The sequence below is a fragment of the Budorcas taxicolor genome, chromosome 2, assembly GCF_023091745.1.
Source record: "Budorcas taxicolor isolate Tak-1 chromosome 2, Takin1.1, whole genome shotgun sequence".
Taxonomy (NCBI): Eukaryota; Metazoa; Chordata; class Mammalia; order Artiodactyla; family Bovidae; genus Budorcas; species Budorcas taxicolor.
In genome coordinates, this window is record NC_068911.1 from 106,683,725 (window position 1) to 106,702,263 (window position 18,539).

Sequence of the window (18,539 nt, forward strand, 5' to 3'; positions counted from 1 at the left end):
CAAGAAACTCTTCCCATGAAACCAGTAAATGAATATAGTAGACACTTATCTCCAGATAAAAATAAAAGTAATGAAATAAAGCAAAATTAAAGGCTGGTATGTTTGAATAACAAAAAAAAATTATGTCAAAAACCACCATAAACAAAATTAGAAGACAAACTACTAAAATATTTGCTAATTTGATAAGAAATTCACAAAAAGCTCAAAAAAGAGGCTAAGGAACACATTAGTACTTCACAGAAAGGCAAACTAAATTTAAACTTTAAATTTTAGGAATATCAAAAATGTTTCCCTTAAGCCCTAAATTAGAAAAAGATCACAAATTGATCTTTGTCCTTAAGGTCCTTGAGGAATTAAGATGAATAGGCAATTTCTTACTAGAACATATAAAATTCACCAAACACTCAAAATTAATCTAGTAAGGATAACACAGCTTTAGTCTCCTTAACTCTTTAGGTTAACCCATGGTTTTCTCAACCTTAGCACTGCTGACGTTTTGTACCAGGTACCTCTTGGCTTTAGCGGGCAGCCCTGTGCACTGTAACATGTTTAGCAGCATGTCTGGCTTCTATTATTCACTATGTATCAGTAGTACCCCTTCCCCTAGTTGTGACAACCAAAATGTTTCCAAACATTGTTAAATGGGTGGTTGGCAAAATTGCCTCTGGCTGAGAACCACTAGGTAAATCTATACCATCCTTTTCTAGTGCCACCTTAAAAATTACTTCTCCAGAAACAGCCACATCTGTCCCCAACTGGGATCAGTCCAATTCTGTGTGTTTTTATATTTGCTGCTATGTGCTGGATCCAAAGCCTGTGAAAAAACAAACAAACAACCCTTTCCTCTGCAGATAAAGATACACACAAATGTTTGCACAAGCAGAAAGTATTGTCTGAAAGGGCACACCAAAACAATGAACAGCAAATGGTGTAGGGCATGGGGCTTAGACACTTAGCTGGAAGGGAGGTTTATCATATCCCCGTTTCTACCATTTTCATTTAGCATGTGTCTGTTAATTTTCAAATAATAAAACACTTTAAATGTATCTACATAGGGAGAATGTATATAGAAGAAAATGCAGAAGAATTCATTCAACACACCTGTGAAACAGCAAGATTTGATCCATTCTGTTTACAAACCATTGCTGAATATCTAGTTCATGTGAGGTAATGGTGAATATAACCAAAAAAGAAAAGAGATAAACAAACACCCCTTGTCCTTATGGTGCTCACCTTCTAGCCTGAAGGCTGAGGGGTGGTAATGGTGAATTTTTACATTTAACCTTATTTATATTCCTATGCTTGACAGAAATTTACAGCTTTCACAATAAAAATTTAAACAAAATCCTTAGCTAACCAATTCTACCAAAATGTTGGTTTTCTTTCACAAATGTCATTTTTTTATGGTGATTTTATGAGCAATTTTAGTATAAGTAAGCAACAGCTGCTGTAAATTGGATGAAACCTACTGTTAAAAAAACTTGCACCAGACTTGCCTGGTGGTCCAGTGGTTGCCTCTAGCACCCAGGTTTGATCCCTGGTCTGAGAACTAAGATTCTGCATGCGACAGCCCTGCCCTGCCATCTTGAATAAATTTTGATGCAAAATTATTAAAAATCAGAATGGGAGAATGCTTTATTATAGGACAAACAACTGGGACTATGGGCAACTTTCTAGATAGATATAAGAATGGATTTCCTTTAAATCATTTAAGTCTTTACAGAGAAGGAAAAGAATGCTAAAAGAACATCTCTAAATTTTCAAATGCTATCAATTGTCAAGAGCCAAGTCAACTGAGAATCATTAACACTGAAGGCAAAAAGTGGTAATCATTTTTCAGCACAAGCAAATACAAGGTCTTTTATGCTTATCAGCTGACTAATTTTAGACGTATTTAGTGAAACTCAGATATGACATTGATGATGCACTCTTAGAAGTCAAAAATCACTAGTTCTGAATACTGCCCTTAACTAACCACGTATTTGATACCTTAAACTAATAAAATACATTTAAGTTTGGCATATATGTTTCAATTGCTGAAGTTCAAGAAAGAGGCAACATATCCAAAGAAAGTAAAGAGAAGATTAAAATGACCCCATGAACTGGAGAAATGCTAGGAAACTAGACAATGACCAATAAAAATACTAAGAATGTGCTCTTTACAACTTCACCTTAAGAGAACTCATAAGATTTGGAATTAATACAAGAAACAAGTGCATTGTAAGCTTGACTAACCAAACAAACTAATGAACAGTTTCTAGGAGAAGCTGAGTCAATATGTGCTCTATGACTGACACAGGGGACAATGCTCTCCCACAGGATATACTTTGGAGGCACTGTTGGCTCCAGAGCTTTTTTTTATATACTTTACTAGATTCATCTTGAGCTTGATCCAGCAAGGCCATTCTTCAATTACTAATCTTAATTACATAAATTTTACTGCATCCAGTGAGCAAAAGATAGATTTATGTAATTAGGTTACATAAAAAACTTATTTCCTGCTGACAGCAAGCCAACCTTCTAAAAAGAGAAACTGATAATGATAAAAGACAGCTCTGTTGACACTGATTTTTAACACAAGAGCAACCTGACCTTTAGGGGATTTTTTACTTTTAAATTTGTCAATGTGAGAAAAAATAAAGCCACATAAATATTTTAATATAATGAAGGCATATTTATTATAAAATCGGATATATTTTATCACCAACATTTTTAAATTTAAGCTTGTTCTGGTTTAATTTACCAAATGGTGTTTAATTTACTTTGTAATGACTTAAAGTTTACTATGACATTCCATTATAGCCTTATAAAAAAACTTTTCCCAATAATGTGGCAGAATATGAATTTAAAAGTGACTCACATTCAATTTGAGACCACCCCCTTCACCCTAAAAGAATAGGAAAAAAGATAAAAGAGTGAGGCTGTGCAATTGTTGCAAGTGCACCAACACAAATATTAAAACCACTTTTGATACAATAGCAAAGGTAAAAAAGACAATGGTTAGAAATGAAGAGTGCAATTTACTTCTCAAAACAGAAACATCAGATTTCAATTATTCTGCTAATAACAACTCTGTACAACATTGAGGTTTGCCTTTACACACACATAAGACAGAAAGTAGGGTAATAAAAATGAGTACTTTGGCTTTCTTCTTAAATGATGGCATTTAAATAAATTAACAAGAGTTAGAATGCCAGCGACCTGGGCTTCACCAGTCAATTTAAAGTTACAGCTGTGAATTTTGGCTGTAAGCATTTGCTTTAAAGCATACCAAACAGGCCATAGAGACAAATTATGAAAGAAGGACGGTTCAAAATGAGAAGTGTAGTCTTGTAGTGAAATCATTACTGAAGTAGAAAAGCAAGCAAATGGGCATCTGCAGCCACACAGAGACTTTCCAGAACTATTTTAATTTGTGACTCCTACCAGTATTTTCCAGGGCTCCCTAAGTCATATTCATATTAGTATTTATCAGTTCACTACTGCCTTAGAAGACAATTTAAATAAAAATGCTATTTCTCTCAATCTAAATATTACTATCAAAAAGGTTTCCTCTCTCTTCCCAACACTATCACCGATCTAAGTTCTATGCACAAGAAATAACTAGGGAAATAAAAACAGAACAAGAATCACACAGATTTAAAAGATGGAGAAGTAGAAGTAGAAGCTATGGAGACTGCAAGAGACCAAAATGTATATAAGAAATGTATATTGTTTCTAAGATAAACCTATATGCCAATCTGATAAACCAAGTCAGATTTACGATCAGAAGAGATTAATATAGGAATCAATCCAAACTATGAAGCTTTTCCTTTCTTCCAACTCAAAAAAAGAACCTTTTCAAAAACTGCTTTCTTAAACGGTCTAATAACAATCCGTGCGTGAAGTCTTCCATGGTCAATTTTTCCACATACCTTTCAGAGTAACATTCTAAAATAATAGCTGTGAGCAAAAAACATGGTGAGAAATAAGGTAAAATATTTACCTTAGAGTTAAGTATTTCTAAATGATATGTAGTTTTCTTTGTTAACAGGTACAACACAGTACGCTTATTTCGCTGAAAAGAGCACACATTCAACTGCCCTGTTTCACAATTTAAAATTGCAACTAAAAGCCACTACTCAATTTGTGACACACAGATTTACAGCATATGTTCCAAATCAGTACCTTAGTATTGCAAGGTAACATGTACTTCAAACTGATTATACACACACGACATAGTTTTGTCTGAATCAAGATACAATTCAAATCACCAAAAATTTAAGTAGACAACTAATGGTAAACTATGATAAATAACGTTTGACAACTTAAATTGTGTTAACAAGTGAAATACTTTTTCTAAAAAGCAAAACAGTTCTCTCAAAGGATTCTTACAAAACAACGTTGCAATTAAACTAAGCCCAATTCCCACTATTTGAAACAATATGCGTCCAGATGACCCCGTCTCCCCATCACATTGTACATTACTACCTGAAATTGTTTAAACGTCGAACATAAAACTTAAATTCATACAAATGTAATAAACACTCTTTGAGAAAAGAAATGCTTCTGATTTCTCTCTCAGCTCAAAAGAGCCGGCAGAGCCTGACACAGAGCCTGGCAGCTTGTCATCCCAAATTAAAAAACTAACAAACCAACGAACCAGAAACCGCGCATTTGAAGCAAAATGTTCATCAAGCCATTCACCTTCACTGTTAACTTGGAACACTAAATACAGTAGTAAAATCCACGACCAACTCCTTTCTACGTATCGATTGTACCTTAAAATTTGGTTGCAGCAAAAACAAACAATAAAATAGTGCAATAAAATAGTACTTACGTATCTACTGAATTTGGTGAAAGAATGGTGCATGTAAAACCTGTGCATATAAACAATCGCAGTGTTTATCGTAAGCTGAGAGCTGGAACGTAACATTTAGGAAATACTGGAGAAAAACAAGATCTCTTTCCAAAACAATTTTGAAGGAAAATATCCGATATACGGTCCTTTTCCAACGCCACCCGTTCACTCAAAACCAATCCCCAAACTGTAATAAGTAAATAAATCAATAAATACCCACAGGATGGTGGGGTGGGGGCTGGCGGTTATAAAAGGCTCCAGACCGAAATGGTAATACTAACAGTAATAACAAATGCCGAGCATTTCGCTCTAATATTGAAATTAAGCGAGCCCAGGAAGGATTGATCAATGGCTACGGCTGACTAAACCCCAAATCAGAGTTGAAACAGGCGAGCGCACACCCATACAAAACCTTGTCAATATAAAGACCTCCCGTGCGCTCCCCAGGTACGAGAAAACCGCCATCAAATTTGCTGAGAGCTAGCTCGCAAGCCCTTCTCGGACGAGAAGTCGAAGCAACGGCCTCTTTTCTGCCATAATCCCTAAAAGTCCCCTCTCGTCTGGGCGGCACTCCCATCCCCCGCCGCCACCACGCGCGGTCCCAAACAGATTACACAACGCAGCCTCCCGGCCCGCATTCCCGGTCTCCTCTCCTCCTCCACCTCTCCGCCGGTCGCTCGCGGCCTTCCGAACCCGAATCTGCCTTCCCTTACGGCACGGCCGAGGCCCAGCAAAGGCCGAGGCGACGGCGCCATGTTCGCGCGGCACCAGGCCCGGCGACCGGGCGAGTAGTGAGAGGGACAGGGCGTGAGCGGCGGAAGGCCAAGAATAAGAAAGGATACACATTGAGACGCTGTCCCATTTCCTGGATGAGGTTGGCCGCCTGCTGGCGGTACGAGAGCTCTTTATCCGCCTCCACTCCGCAGCGACGGCTCGGCGTGTTCTCCAGCTGTTCCCGAGTAAAGAACCAGCGAGAAGAAGCTCCACGGCCCGACGCCATGACACTTCCTCCTCCGCCCGCTCCCTCACCCACCCCCCGCCCCTCCGGGCTCGCGGACTCCCCGCCAAGGCCGCGCGACCCCGCCCCACTCCGCTCGCCGTAGACCAGGCACCGCCTCTTTTCACCTCCGTCGCCGTGCGTGCGCGTGCGCGGGGACCGCTCTATCGGCTCGTCCAGCCTTTTGCTTTCTCTTTCCTGCCTCCATCCTCGCTCTCGCGCACGGGACCACAATGCTCCGCGCCCCTTGTCATTTGGAGGCGCCCAGCGGTGGGGGTCGGCTGGAAGGAAAAGGTCGGCGCAGTGCATGCCGGGTCTAGGATTGGCTGGGCTAAGGGCGTGGTGGAGAGGAAGGGAGAGACTGGTTTCGGGTCGGGTGACGAGAGAGGCGGGCACGCGCCTGCGCCATGTGTCCTGGGCGTGAACTCTCAAATCCCGGCGATGCTGGAATCTGGAGTCTGGCAGCGCTTAAAAAAAAAACCCAAAACCTTCCTGTGTCGCAGTCGTGCGGCACATCCTCTATTTTTTACAGCATCGGTCTGCGCAATATCGTAGGCTCCCTGCTCTCAAGTGGTAGGTGGACAGCCTTAGCTCAACGGGTGGCTCTGGCAGGGACCTACCTGAGAAAGGGTGCAGAAGAAATGACGCTCCACGTTTGTGCTGCACGTCAGTGCTTTTCCTCTACATTATCTTGTTTGAATTCCACGACTACGCGGGCCGAGGGTTTATTTTAATTGCCTGCCAAAGGTTATCCAATTAGCAATCAGAGTATCTTGATTTCCAAACTAGGTTCCCAGTCCGTTTCGGTAGTGGTTTTTTAAAATCTGTGATTTTAAAGAGAAGTTTGAAGAGAAGCAGATGTAAAAACAGCTGAGGAAAAAAATTATCAGTGTTAAATATGGTAACATATTTTTCTCCTGTCCCTGCAAGAAAATTCCGCAGAGCTCCACTCTGGGAGTGGGTGCGTCTCTGGCTTTGAGCCAACGCCTACTGTGTGTGAATAATTTTCTAAGTTTTAAATTTTTGTTGTTAAGTCCTGTCCGACTTTGGTGACCTCTTGAACGGTAACCCCACCAGGCTCCTATTTGCCAAAGATTAGAGCACGGGAAGACATACTTCTAAAGGCAACTGGTACTTTCATTGAGTTCTTGATTAAATCTCCAGGCTTTTGTCATCGTTTTGGGGCTCCGATGCCCAGTGTACTGATCTATCTTGGCTTTGCCGGCCCCCTGTCACACACAGTATTGAGGTATTTTGGTAGTCACCTGGTGTGAACGGTTGTCTAAATAACTTACTTTCTTACCTACCTTGCTTAGAAGTTGCAGGGCAGATTGACTGAAAGCAACACTTAAAAAGTGTCTACCTTGAACGCTCATTCGTGATAAAAGCTCTAACAAACTAGGAATGTAAGAGAACTGCAACTTAGTCAAGTTGATACAGCCTTAGAGCTAGCATCATACTTAATGGTGAGAAACTTTCCTACTAAAGCATGACTCCCATCTCATTACTCCTTTCAAAGTTGTCCTGGATAGAAGTCCTGTAAGAAAAGGAAATCAAAGCAGATCAGGAAGAAAGAAAGAAAACTGACTTTGTTGCTAGTAGCATAATTGTTCATGTAGAAAATCTTAAAGAGTATTAAAAAAAAACCTGGAACTAGTAAGTGACTATAGCAGGATTATAATATACAAGAGTCAGTTGCTTTCCTGTGTACCACCCATGTATAATTGATATTTGAAGCTAAAAACACAATATCATTTATAAAAAATAAAACTTAGATGTGAATCTAAAATATGTACAGGATCTGTTTATAGAAAACTATAAAGCTATGATTTAAAAAGTAGATATGAGTGGAAGGATATTGTGAGTTCATGGATTCCAAGAATTAACATCAGTAGATGTCAGTTCTTCCCAACTTCATGTGTAAATTCAATGCAATCTCAATAAAAAATTTATCAAGTTCTTTATAGATAAGTACTAATTGATTCTAAAGTTTATATGGAAAGACAAAAGACCCAAAGTAGCCTACACAATACCAAAGAAGTGGAATGGGCTCTACTACTACTACTACTACTACTAAGTCGCTTCAGTTGTGTCCAACTCTGTGCGACCCCATAGACGGCAGCCCACCTGGCTCCCCCTTCCCTGGGATTCTCCAGGCAAGAATACTGAAGTGGGTTGCCATTTCCTTCTCTAATGCGTGAAAGTGAAAAGACAAAGTGAAGTCGCTCAGTCGTGTCCAGCTCTTAGTGACCTCATGGACTGCAGCCTACCAGGCTCCCTGTCCATGGGATTTTCCAGGCAAGAGTACTAGAGTGGGGTGCCATTGCCTTCTCTACCTAACCTCAAAGCTACAGTATGAAAGACAGTGTATATTGGCAAAATAATAGACATACATCAGTGGAGCAGAATAGGGAGTCCAGAAATAGACCTGTAGAAATATGGTCAACTGATCTTTGACAAAGGAGCAAAGGCACTTAAATTGAGAAAAGATCATCTTTTCAACAAATAGCGCTGAAATAATGGACATCCATCTGGCAAAAAACCCCGCACAAATCTCACAAAATCTCAAAAACCTCACTTTTAACAAAAATTAATTTTAAATAAATCATATCCCTAAATGTCAAATGCAAAGCTTTAAAAATTCTGGAATATAACAGGAGGAAACCTAGGTGACCTTGTTTGGCAGTGAGTTTTTAGATATAACACCAAAAGATGATCCATGAAAGAAAAAATTAAGTTGGACTTTTAAAATTAAAGACTTCTGCTCTGTGAAAGACAGTTAAGAGAGTGAAAATAGAAGGAAAACGTCTTTGCAAAACACTTTCTAATAAAGGACTTGTGTTCCAAATATGCAAATAACTCTTAAAGCTCAATAAGAAAACAAAGAACCCAATTTTTAAATGGGCAAAGGGAGGAGGGGTCTTCCCTGGTGGTCCAGTGGTTAAGACTCTGCACTTCCAATGCAGGAGGACATGAGTGCCATTTCTCTTCAGGTAACTAGGATCCCACATGCTAAGTGGCTTAAAAAAAAAAAAGGGCAAAGGATCTGAACAGATACTTAACAAAGAAGTGATACAGATGGCAAATAAACATTTGAAAAGATGTTCAACATCATTTAAGGACTTCCCTGGTGGCTCAGACAGTAAAGCGTCTATCTACAATGCAGGAGACCCGGGTTTGATCCCTGGGTTGGGAAGATCCCCTGGAGAAGGAAATGGCAATCCACTCCAGTACTATTGCCTGGAAAATCCCATGGACAGAGGAGCCTGGTAGGTTACAGTCTGTGGGGTCGCAAAGAGTCGGACACAACTGAGCAACTTCACTTCACTTCAACATCATTTAAGTAGTAGTTTGCAATTTTAAAAGACTGGAAGCATGACCATTCATGATTTGAGGATTGAATAGTTTGATATATCTATACAATGAAATACTAGTCCCCTATTAAAAAGAAGGCATCAAATGCTGAAAGAAGAAAAGCTGCCAATCAAGAATACTCTATCAGAAAATCCATCCTTAGGAGTTGAAGGAGAGAGTTTTCCAGACAAGCAAAAGGTAATGGAGTTCATTCCCACTAGACTGGCCTTACAGGAAATGTTAGTTAAAAGGACTTCTTTAGGCTGAAACAAAAAAGTGTTAATTGGCTGCAGGAAAACAGGATAAATACCACTGGTAAGTTATGTAGGAAAAATCAGAATAAAGTTTTAAAAGTGATAGGTTAATTACTTTCAAAGTTTGAAGATTAAAAGACCAAGTAGTAAAAATAACTATAACTACAAAAACTTGTTAAGAGACATGCAAGATAAAAATATGTAAATTGTGACATCAAAAACATACAACATCGGTGGGGAAGGGAATATAACTGCAGAGTTTTATAATGCATCCAAACTGAAGTTCGCTTGCTTGCTAAGTCACTGGAGTCATATCCAACTCTTTGTGACCCTGTGGACCAGACTGGAGCCCTCCAGGCTCCTGTGTCCATGGGATTCTCCATGCAAGAATACTAGAGTGGGTTGCTAACACGCCCTCCTCCAGAGAATCTTCCCAACCTAGTGACTGAACCCACATTTTTTAAGTCTCTTGCATTTACAGATGGGTTCTTTACCGCTAGCGCCATCTGGGAAGCCCTAAGCTAGCTTCAGTTCAGTTCAGTTCAGTTGCTCAGTCGTGTCCGACTCTTTACGACCCCATGAATCTCAGCACTCCAGGCCTCCCTGTCCGTCACCAACTCCCGGAGTTTACCTAAACTCATGTCCATCGAGTCAGTGATGCCATCCAGCCATCTCATCCTCTGTTGTCCCCTTCTCCTCCTGCCCCCAATCCCTCCCAGCATCAGGGTATTTTCCAATGAGTCAACTCTTCGCATGAGGTGGCCCAAGTATTGGAGTTTCAGCTTCAGCATCAGTCCTTCCAATGAACACCCAGGACTGATCTCCTTTAGGATGGACTGGTTGGATCTTCTTGCAGTCCAAGGGACTCTCAAGAGTCTTCTCCAACACCACAGTTCAAAAGCATCAATTCTTCAGTGCTCAGCTTTCTTCACAGTCCACCTCTAACATCCATACATGACCACTGGAAAAACCGTAGCCTTGACTAGACAGACCTTTGTTGGCAAAGTAATGTCTCTGCTTTTGAATATGCTATCTGGGTTGGTCATAACTTACTACTTACTGGGTTACTCTTTCCTTCCAAGGAGTAAGCGTCTTTTAATTTCATGGCTGCAGTCACCATTTGCAGTGATTTTGGAGCCCTGAAAAATAGTCTGACACTGTTTCCACTGTTTCCCCATCTATTTCCCATGAAGTGATGGGACCAGATGCCATGATCTTAGTTTTCTGAATGTTCAGCTTTAAGCCAACTTTTTCACTCTCCTCTTTCAGTTTCATCAAGAGGCTTTTTAGTTCCTCTTTACTTTCTGCCATAAGGGTTGTGTCATCTGCATATCTGAGGTTATTGATATTTCTCCCGGCAATCCTGATTCCAGCTTGTGCTTCTTCCAGCCCATTGTTTCTCATGATGTTCTCTACATATAAGTTAAATAAGCAGGATGACAATATACAGCCTTGATGTACTCCTTTTCCTATTTGGAACCAGTATGTTGTTGCATGTCCAGTTCTAACTATTGCTTCCTGACCTGCATACAGGTTTCTCAAGAGGCAGGTCAAGTGGTCTGGTATTCCCATCTCTTTCAGAATTTTCCCCAGTTTATTGTGATCCACACAGTCAAAGGCTTTGGCATAGTCAGTACTTGTATAATTATAGATTACCTTTACGAGAATACACATATACAGGCAACAGATAAAATTGGCTCCCTCTGGGTGACATACATTGAATTTAATGCTTTTGGACTCTTCTACCATGTTTGTGGATTGACTTCTCAAAAATGAACTTAAAATTTTTTATTAGGTATCTGATAAAAGTGAGCAGTGTTTTACATTCAGGAATGGAAACCTATTTACTTTTGTTCAATTTTGATTTGGAAAAAGCCTCAGAATCGTTGTAAGCTAAGCAAATATGAAGTTGGTATTGATTTTAATTAAATTCATCTTAAGTAATTGAATATATATATTTTAAATGGAAGTATAGTTGATTTATGATATCAACTATAGCTGATTAGTTAGTTGATTAGTTTCAAGTGTCCATCACAGTGATTCAGCTATATATTGGGTTGGCCAAAATATTTGTTCAGATTTTCCCATAAGATGTTATGGAAAAACCTGAACAAACTTTGGTCTACCCAATCACATTTAAATAAATAAATATTTATTTATGTTTGTATGTATTTATTTTGGGCCTCCCGGGTAAAGAATGTGCCTGCCAATGCAGGAGACATGGGTTTGATCCCTGGGTCAGGAAGATCCTCTGGAGAAGGGCATGGCAACCCACTCCAGTATTCTTGCCTGGGAAATCACATGGACAGAGGAGACTGGCAAGCTACAGTCCATGGGGCTGCAAAAGAGTCCTAAGTAAAATACAATGTTGCAACTAAACAACAACATTTTATTTATATATAATAATTTATTTATATTTATATATTCATTTTCATATTATATTCCCTTACAGGGTATTACAAAATATTGAATATAGTTTCCTGTGCTATACAGTAGGTCCTTGTTGGTTATCTGTTTAGTATACAATAGTGTGTATGTGTCAGTCCCGATCTCCCAACCTATCCCTCTCCCCTTTGTTAACCATAAGTTTGTTTTCTAGGTCTGTGAGTTTCTGTTTTGTAAATTCATTTGTGTCATTCTTTTCGATGAATATAGGTGTAAGTTTGCTGGTTGGGTAATAAATATTGGGTTGAATTAGAACTGGCTTCCTTTATAGGGGAGATAGAAAATTTGGAGAAGGGTCCAGTCCAAGGAAGAGAAACACTTGGATGACTATGAAGAGTTGTTCTTTGGAATCTGATGGTGGTGGGATTTTTTTTTCCCTCCAGGGGTATGTTTTGGCGAAGTACATATACTAGATAAGGGAGATAAAAGCCTAAAAGGGGGATTTTCTTCAGAGATTTTTGAGATTTTGGGTGTGATAAGTGCCAAAGAATTGATGCTTTTGCACTGTGGTTTTGGAGAAGACTCTGGAGAGTCCCTTGGACTGCAAGGAGATCCAACCAGTCTATTCTGAAGGAGATCAGCCCTGGGATTTCTTTGGAGGGAACGATGCTGAAGCTGAAACTCCAGTACTTTGGCCACCTCATGTGAAGAGTTGACTCTTTGGAAAAGACTCTGATGCTGGGAGGGATTGGGGGCAGGAGGAGAAAGGGACGACAGAGGATGAGATGGCTGGATGGCATCACTGACTCGATGGATGTGAGTCTGAGTGAACTCCGGGAGTTGGTGATGGACAGGGAGGCCTGGCGTGCTGCATATGGGGTTGTAAAGAGTTGGACATGACTGAGCGACTGAGCTGAACTGAACTGAGGGAGGCCTGGCGTGCTGCAGTTCATGGGGTCGCAGAGAGTTGGACATGACTGAGCGACTGAACTGAACTGAAGTGCCATTTTAGGGCCAGGAGGGTCTTTTCAAATTTCAACTAGTTATATCCTTGTTGCGGTCCTTTAATGGACTGGAACCTGGTGGTCTGGAGTCAACGATAAGAAAGTGAAAGAAGGAAAGAGGCTAATATTCCCTGGGTTATGCAGAAAGCTAATAAAACCCTAGGACAAGGCTTGTACTGTTCACGTAGGCACAGGGCACCCTCTCAAAAGGTCTTGAGAGGTCTTGAAAGCCCGGGCAGGAAAATGAGCTTGGCAGGCTCCACACTCCAGAGAATCAGCCAGAAAGAGAGACAGAGAAAGAGAAAGAGAAAAAGAAGGACATGGGGACCCAAGTCTCTAGTGGAACAAGGGTCCTTTATTGAACTCTGTGTGAGTATATATACCTTATTACAAGGTAGCTTCTTCAGATAAAGATCAAAAGACCAGACTTTACAAGTTACCAAGGGAACAAGGAGTAACAGAGGCCATAAAGCCAAAAGACAATCCATATCAAAAGAGGATCATAAATCATCCCTTTCGCCATATGGAAAAGCTAATGAAGGAAATCCTATGCAAGCATCCCATCTCTTTGATCTCAGTCCTGGGAGCGGCTTGCCACTCCGCTTGTTCCTGACAGGAACGGATAAGGAACAGAGGGCTCAAGAGAGACAGGAAACAGCACACAGGAATCCTACTGTTAAACTTTCCCTGACGTATCCTAATTAAAAATCTCACAGCCTTTTGATAGATCAAATTCCTCAAACCAGTGTATGGCCCCATGTGATCTTGTCTCTTTGTACCAAGAAGGGCTTGCTTTCTCACCTCCAGCCCCAGGGGTATCCTTTCCTGCTGTGCTCTCTCCTGCCGCAAGGCTTTCATCTATGCTCTTCCCTCTCTGCTCTTCCCTTTCCTCTTTGCCTCTCTACTTTTCAGCTGTTGTCTGGTCTTCAGAACCCAGCTGAAGCAACAGTTCTGAAAATTCTCTCCCTAACTCTAATGGGCTCATGTCCCGTATTTTAAGCTCTCTACACACTATGTGTGTCTCCTTCCTAGCTCTTGTCACAGTAGCAATTTTACATTAATTTGTTGCTTGTTTGATACCTGTCTCCCTAACTAGATTATAAGCGCAGTTGAGAGCAGGAACCATGTTTGTTTTTACTTACATTATCCCAGCAGCTAGTGTACATAGTGCACCCTCAGTAAATACTGTTGAATGCAAGTGAATTAGGGCATAGTTTCTGCTCTCAAGAAAGTTCCAGTCTAGTGGGAAGATAGCAAATGCAATTCAAATTGAGAAGTGTCTGCTATTAGCAATATCAGTACAACTTTTAAAAGTGGACGATACTGATTAATGACATCTCAAAGCCTAGAAAACCATCATTCTAGGTCCTGAGGAATTTTAAAGAGAGCTAGAGAAAGCAATGCTATCAGATACATACTTGAAAAATTTTTTCTGGCCATAGGGTGGAAAGTGGATTATGCCAGACTAAGCCAAGAAACAGGAATATACATAAGAGATAATATCAATAATCTTGATGAGAGTTGAGGACCTGAATCTAGTTGGAAGCATTAGGGAAGACAGAATAGATAAGAAGTGAAAGATATAAAAATGGCAGAATCTATCAGACTTAATGTCAGGTTTGATATGGGTGAAGGAGAAAATTTAAGTGACTGGGTGATGCCATTGATCAGTATTGGGACTATAGGAACTGGAACTATTTTGAGATAAAGGGATTGAGTTATACTGAGAGCATATGATTCTGCCCCCAAGTACTAAGTACCAACGTAGTGAAAAGATTTTCTTAAAACCTTAGTTTTGGCTGCACTGGGTCTTCGTTGTTGTGCATGGGCTTTCTCTAGTTGTGGCGAGCGGGGGCTACTCTTTGCTGTGGTGCATGGGCTTCTCATTGCAGTGACTTCTCTTGTTGTGGAGCGTGGGCTCTAAGGTGCAAGGGCTTCAGTAGTTGTGACTCGTGGGCTTAGTTGCTCTGAAGCATTGAGATCTTTCCAGACTAGGTATCCAACCTGTGTCCCCTGCATTGCAAGGTAGATTCTTAGCTCCTGTACCACCAAAGAAGCCCAGTACCATAGTATTTTATATTTTTTCTTTTTTAATGCCTAAAGCTCTTAGGCCTTCTTGAAACATTGTCTCCCCCTTACTTCTGAATACATTTTTTTTCTGGTTTTCTTCCTACTTCACTGAGCACTACTTAGTGTCCAGTGCTGGTGAATCCTAGTAATTAGTCTTAGGTTCTTTTGGTTCTCTGCTTTACTTTTTCTCCTGGTGATTTCATCCAGTCTCATTTCTTTAAATACTTTCTATACACTGATACCCTTTTCCCAACTTCCCTCTTTAACTCCCCCAAATAGTGTACCTAACTGCTTATGGACATTCCTACTCAAATGTCTAAGACACACCTGAAATATAGTAAGTCCAACAGCAGACGGAGAAGGCGATGGCACCCGACTCCAGTATTCTTGCCTGGAAAATCCCATGGACAGAGGAGCCTGGTAGGCTGCAGTCCATGGGGTCGTTAAGAGTCAGACATGACTGAGCGACTTCCCTTTCACTTTTCACTTTCATGCATTGGAGAAGGATGGCAACCCACTCCAGTGTTCTTGCCTGGAGAATCCCAGGGACGGGGGAGCCTGGTGGGCTGCCGTCTATGGGGTCACACAGAGTCGGACACGACTGAAGTGACTTAGCAGCAGCAGCAGCAGCAGCAGCAGCAGCAGCAGCAGCAGCAGTAGCAGTAGCAGGAGCAGCCAACAGCAGAGCTATTGATTCTCTTTCTTCCCAAACCTGTTTTTGTCAGTCTTCCTCATGATGGTAAAAGAAATCAACCCAGATGCTCAAGTGAAAAAAACTAGGAGTCAAGGCACCTGTCTAAAGTATGGATGAGTTTAATAGCCTTAGCTACATTACAGAGGCTAAATGTCCCTAGAATTACTGCACAGAAAGGACATCATTAGAAAGCCCTTCTTTATATTTGGTTTAAAGAGGAAGTTTCTCATCTTTTCTAGTGTCTGCATAGTTTCGCCTTATCTTAGAGTTAAATCTTTGATCGAATCTATGTTGGAGTTATCCGTATGTGTGATATGACAAATGTACCTAATTTTATTGCAGCCTTATTTGTAATTGCAAAATATTGGAAATTACATATAATGTCCAAATGTAAGAGACTGAACAAACTATGGTGCACACACACACAGACACCTGGGAATCAGCCTTGATTTTTTTCTTCCCATTTGCCCTTGTCCTCACATTTATCAAGTGCTGTTGCTTCTCCCTACAACCCCATGTCACTGTCCCTGTTCTACTACTCTTGCCCAAGTCACCATCATTTCTTGACGCCTTAAAATAATTCTCTGCTGCTGCTGCTGCTCCTAAGTCGCTTCAGTCGTGTCCGACTCTGTGCAACCCCATAGACGGCAGCCCACCAGGCTCCCCCGTCCCTGGGATTCTCCAGGCAAGAACACCGGAGTGTGTTGCCATGTCCTTCTCCAATGCATGAAAGTGAAAAGTGAAAGTGAAGTCGCTCAGTCGTGTCCGACTCTTAGCAACCCCATGGACTGCAGCCTGCCAGGCTCCTCCATCCATGGGATTTTCCAAAAACATAAGACAGAGCATGTCACAAACCTATTTTAAAAACTCCGCTGGCTTACTAAAAAACTTAATATGAAAATCTAAACTCTCGACCACAGCTTACTTCTCTGGCCAGCTTTTCAGTTTCATCCCTGTTTCTCCCTTGCTCACAAGCTCTGCCCCAGCTCTTTTCTGCCTCAGAGCCTTTGCTGCTCTAGCCCTTCCCCAGAATACTCTCTCCATGGCCATTTCTTTCTGTTACTCAAGTCTTAGTTCAAAGTCCTCTTTAAACAGGTATTCTCTGGCCCTACAACTTAATGTTTTATCTCCCATCCTTCCCTGAGTCATTCTATACATCTTCTTGTTTTAATTTCTGCATAATGTTTATCAGTATAAGAAAAGTTTCCTCCCTTCCTCCTTTCTTTCCCTCCGTCCTCCTTCCCTCTTGCTCTCCATTTCTCCTTTCTTTGTCCTCCCTCCTTTATTTATTTACAGTTTCTTACCTACAGGTTGTAGGTTTCATCAGAGAACAGATTTTATCCTTTTTGTTAACTTTCTATGTCCCCAGTGTGTGGAACTGCCTTACAACCCTGGCATATCACATAAATACTCTGTGAATATGAATATACCCCAAATCTATTTAAACAATGTATTTATGGTTGCTTTTCATAATAAAGCAGTCATCAAACACTATGTTTAAAGTGCTCAAATACAGAATATTTAAAAAGAAACAAGACATTTTCCCCTAAAGAATGGGGAAGTAAAAAATAATAACATATGCTTCATGTTGCTGTTTGACTCAACTTTTTCTTTTAAAGCAGACTAGAGTAACAAGCAAAGTGTTGGGTGGGTAAAGTCTTAGAAAGCAACAGGAGAAGCAAGAAGGAGATGGAGTTATAGGCTAAAATAAAGAAAATAATAAGATGAGTGTAGGTTAGCAAAGATTAAATCAGTACAACTTACATGTCATACTCAACTCTTGACTAATAGGAGGGAAAAGAAGTATGAATGAATCAAGAGGATGGGACTTCCCTGGTGGTCCAGTGGTTAAGACTGTGTTTCCACTGCATGGGGCATGGATTCAACCCCTTGTCAGGGAACTAAGATCCCCCATGCCATGGCGAGGCCAAACAACCCCACACAAAAACAAAAAACAAGCCAGAAAACCACAGTTAGAGCAAGCGGGTAATTTTGAAAAATTATGTTTTAGAATTCAGCCAGAGGTACATGAACCACAGATGTTCATCACCCCTCCCAGAACCAAGTTCATCTTCAGCAGACCAGGTGGAACGAATAGAAATGCAGTCAGTATAACAGGCTACCCTGGTATTGCCCTGCTCAACCTCCACAGCTTGCTTTACACAGTCTGCTCAGTATTTCAAATGGAAAGAGTTTCTGGTAAAAATAAATTACATACTGAAACTTCTCTCCAGAATAGATAAGTTCTTATTCATATGGAAACTATGTTCCCATTGTTTTGCCTTTCTATTTACCATCTTCCAACTCTTAACATGCTTTATTCATTTTTATAGACTCATCTCGAGTTCCAGCTTCTGTGAAGATGTGCCCAAAGTTGGAATCAAATGAATTTTTCTTAACTGAAATTCTGTGACATGCGTTTTTTATTGCTTAGTAATTATTCCACAAACATGTATTTTGCCTCCTTAATAGGGCTGTAAGTTCCTAGAGATTATGGAAAATGTGTATATATATATATTTTTTTTTGGACTCTAAAGCATTCCCAGCCCACTTCTGAGCTAATGGAAGGTATTTAAAGTGAATAAAAATAGGTTATTTGGGACCTATTAACCAGTCCATTCTGAAGAAGATCAGCCCTGGGATTTCTTTGGAAGGAATGATGCTAAAGCTGAAACTCCAGTACTTTGACCACCTCATGCGAAGAGTTGACTCATTGGAAAAGACTCAGATGCTGGGAGGGATTGGGGGCAGGAGGAGAAGGGGACGACAGAGGATGAGATGGCTGGATGGCATCACCGACTCGATGGACGTGAGTCTGAGAGTTGAACTCTGGGAGTTGGTGATGGATAGGGAGGCCTGGAGTGCTGGGATTCATGGGGTCGCAAAGAGTCGGACACGACTGAGCGACTGAACTGAACTGAACTGAACAAATATTTGCTCA

At 40.7% G+C, this 18,539-nt stretch overlaps 1 protein-coding gene across 1 annotated transcript in view; it reads right to left on the bottom strand.

Moving 5' to 3' along the window:
- CCNT2 (cyclin T2) overlaps window positions 1-5,858 on the bottom strand; it is a 31,023-nt gene extending 25,165 nt beyond the window's left edge. Inside the window, exons 1-2 of the mRNA XM_052663832.1 lie at window positions 5,683-5,858; window positions 4,820-4,901 (exon numbers count right to left, since the gene is read on the bottom strand). Of these exons, the coding sequence (XP_052519792.1) occupies window positions 4,820-4,901; window positions 5,683-5,840 (240 nt within the window). The 5' untranslated portion in view covers window positions 5,841-5,858. The remainder of the gene's footprint in view (window positions 1-4,819; window positions 4,902-5,682) is intronic.
- Window positions 5,859-18,539: the final 12,681 nt, after the last annotated feature.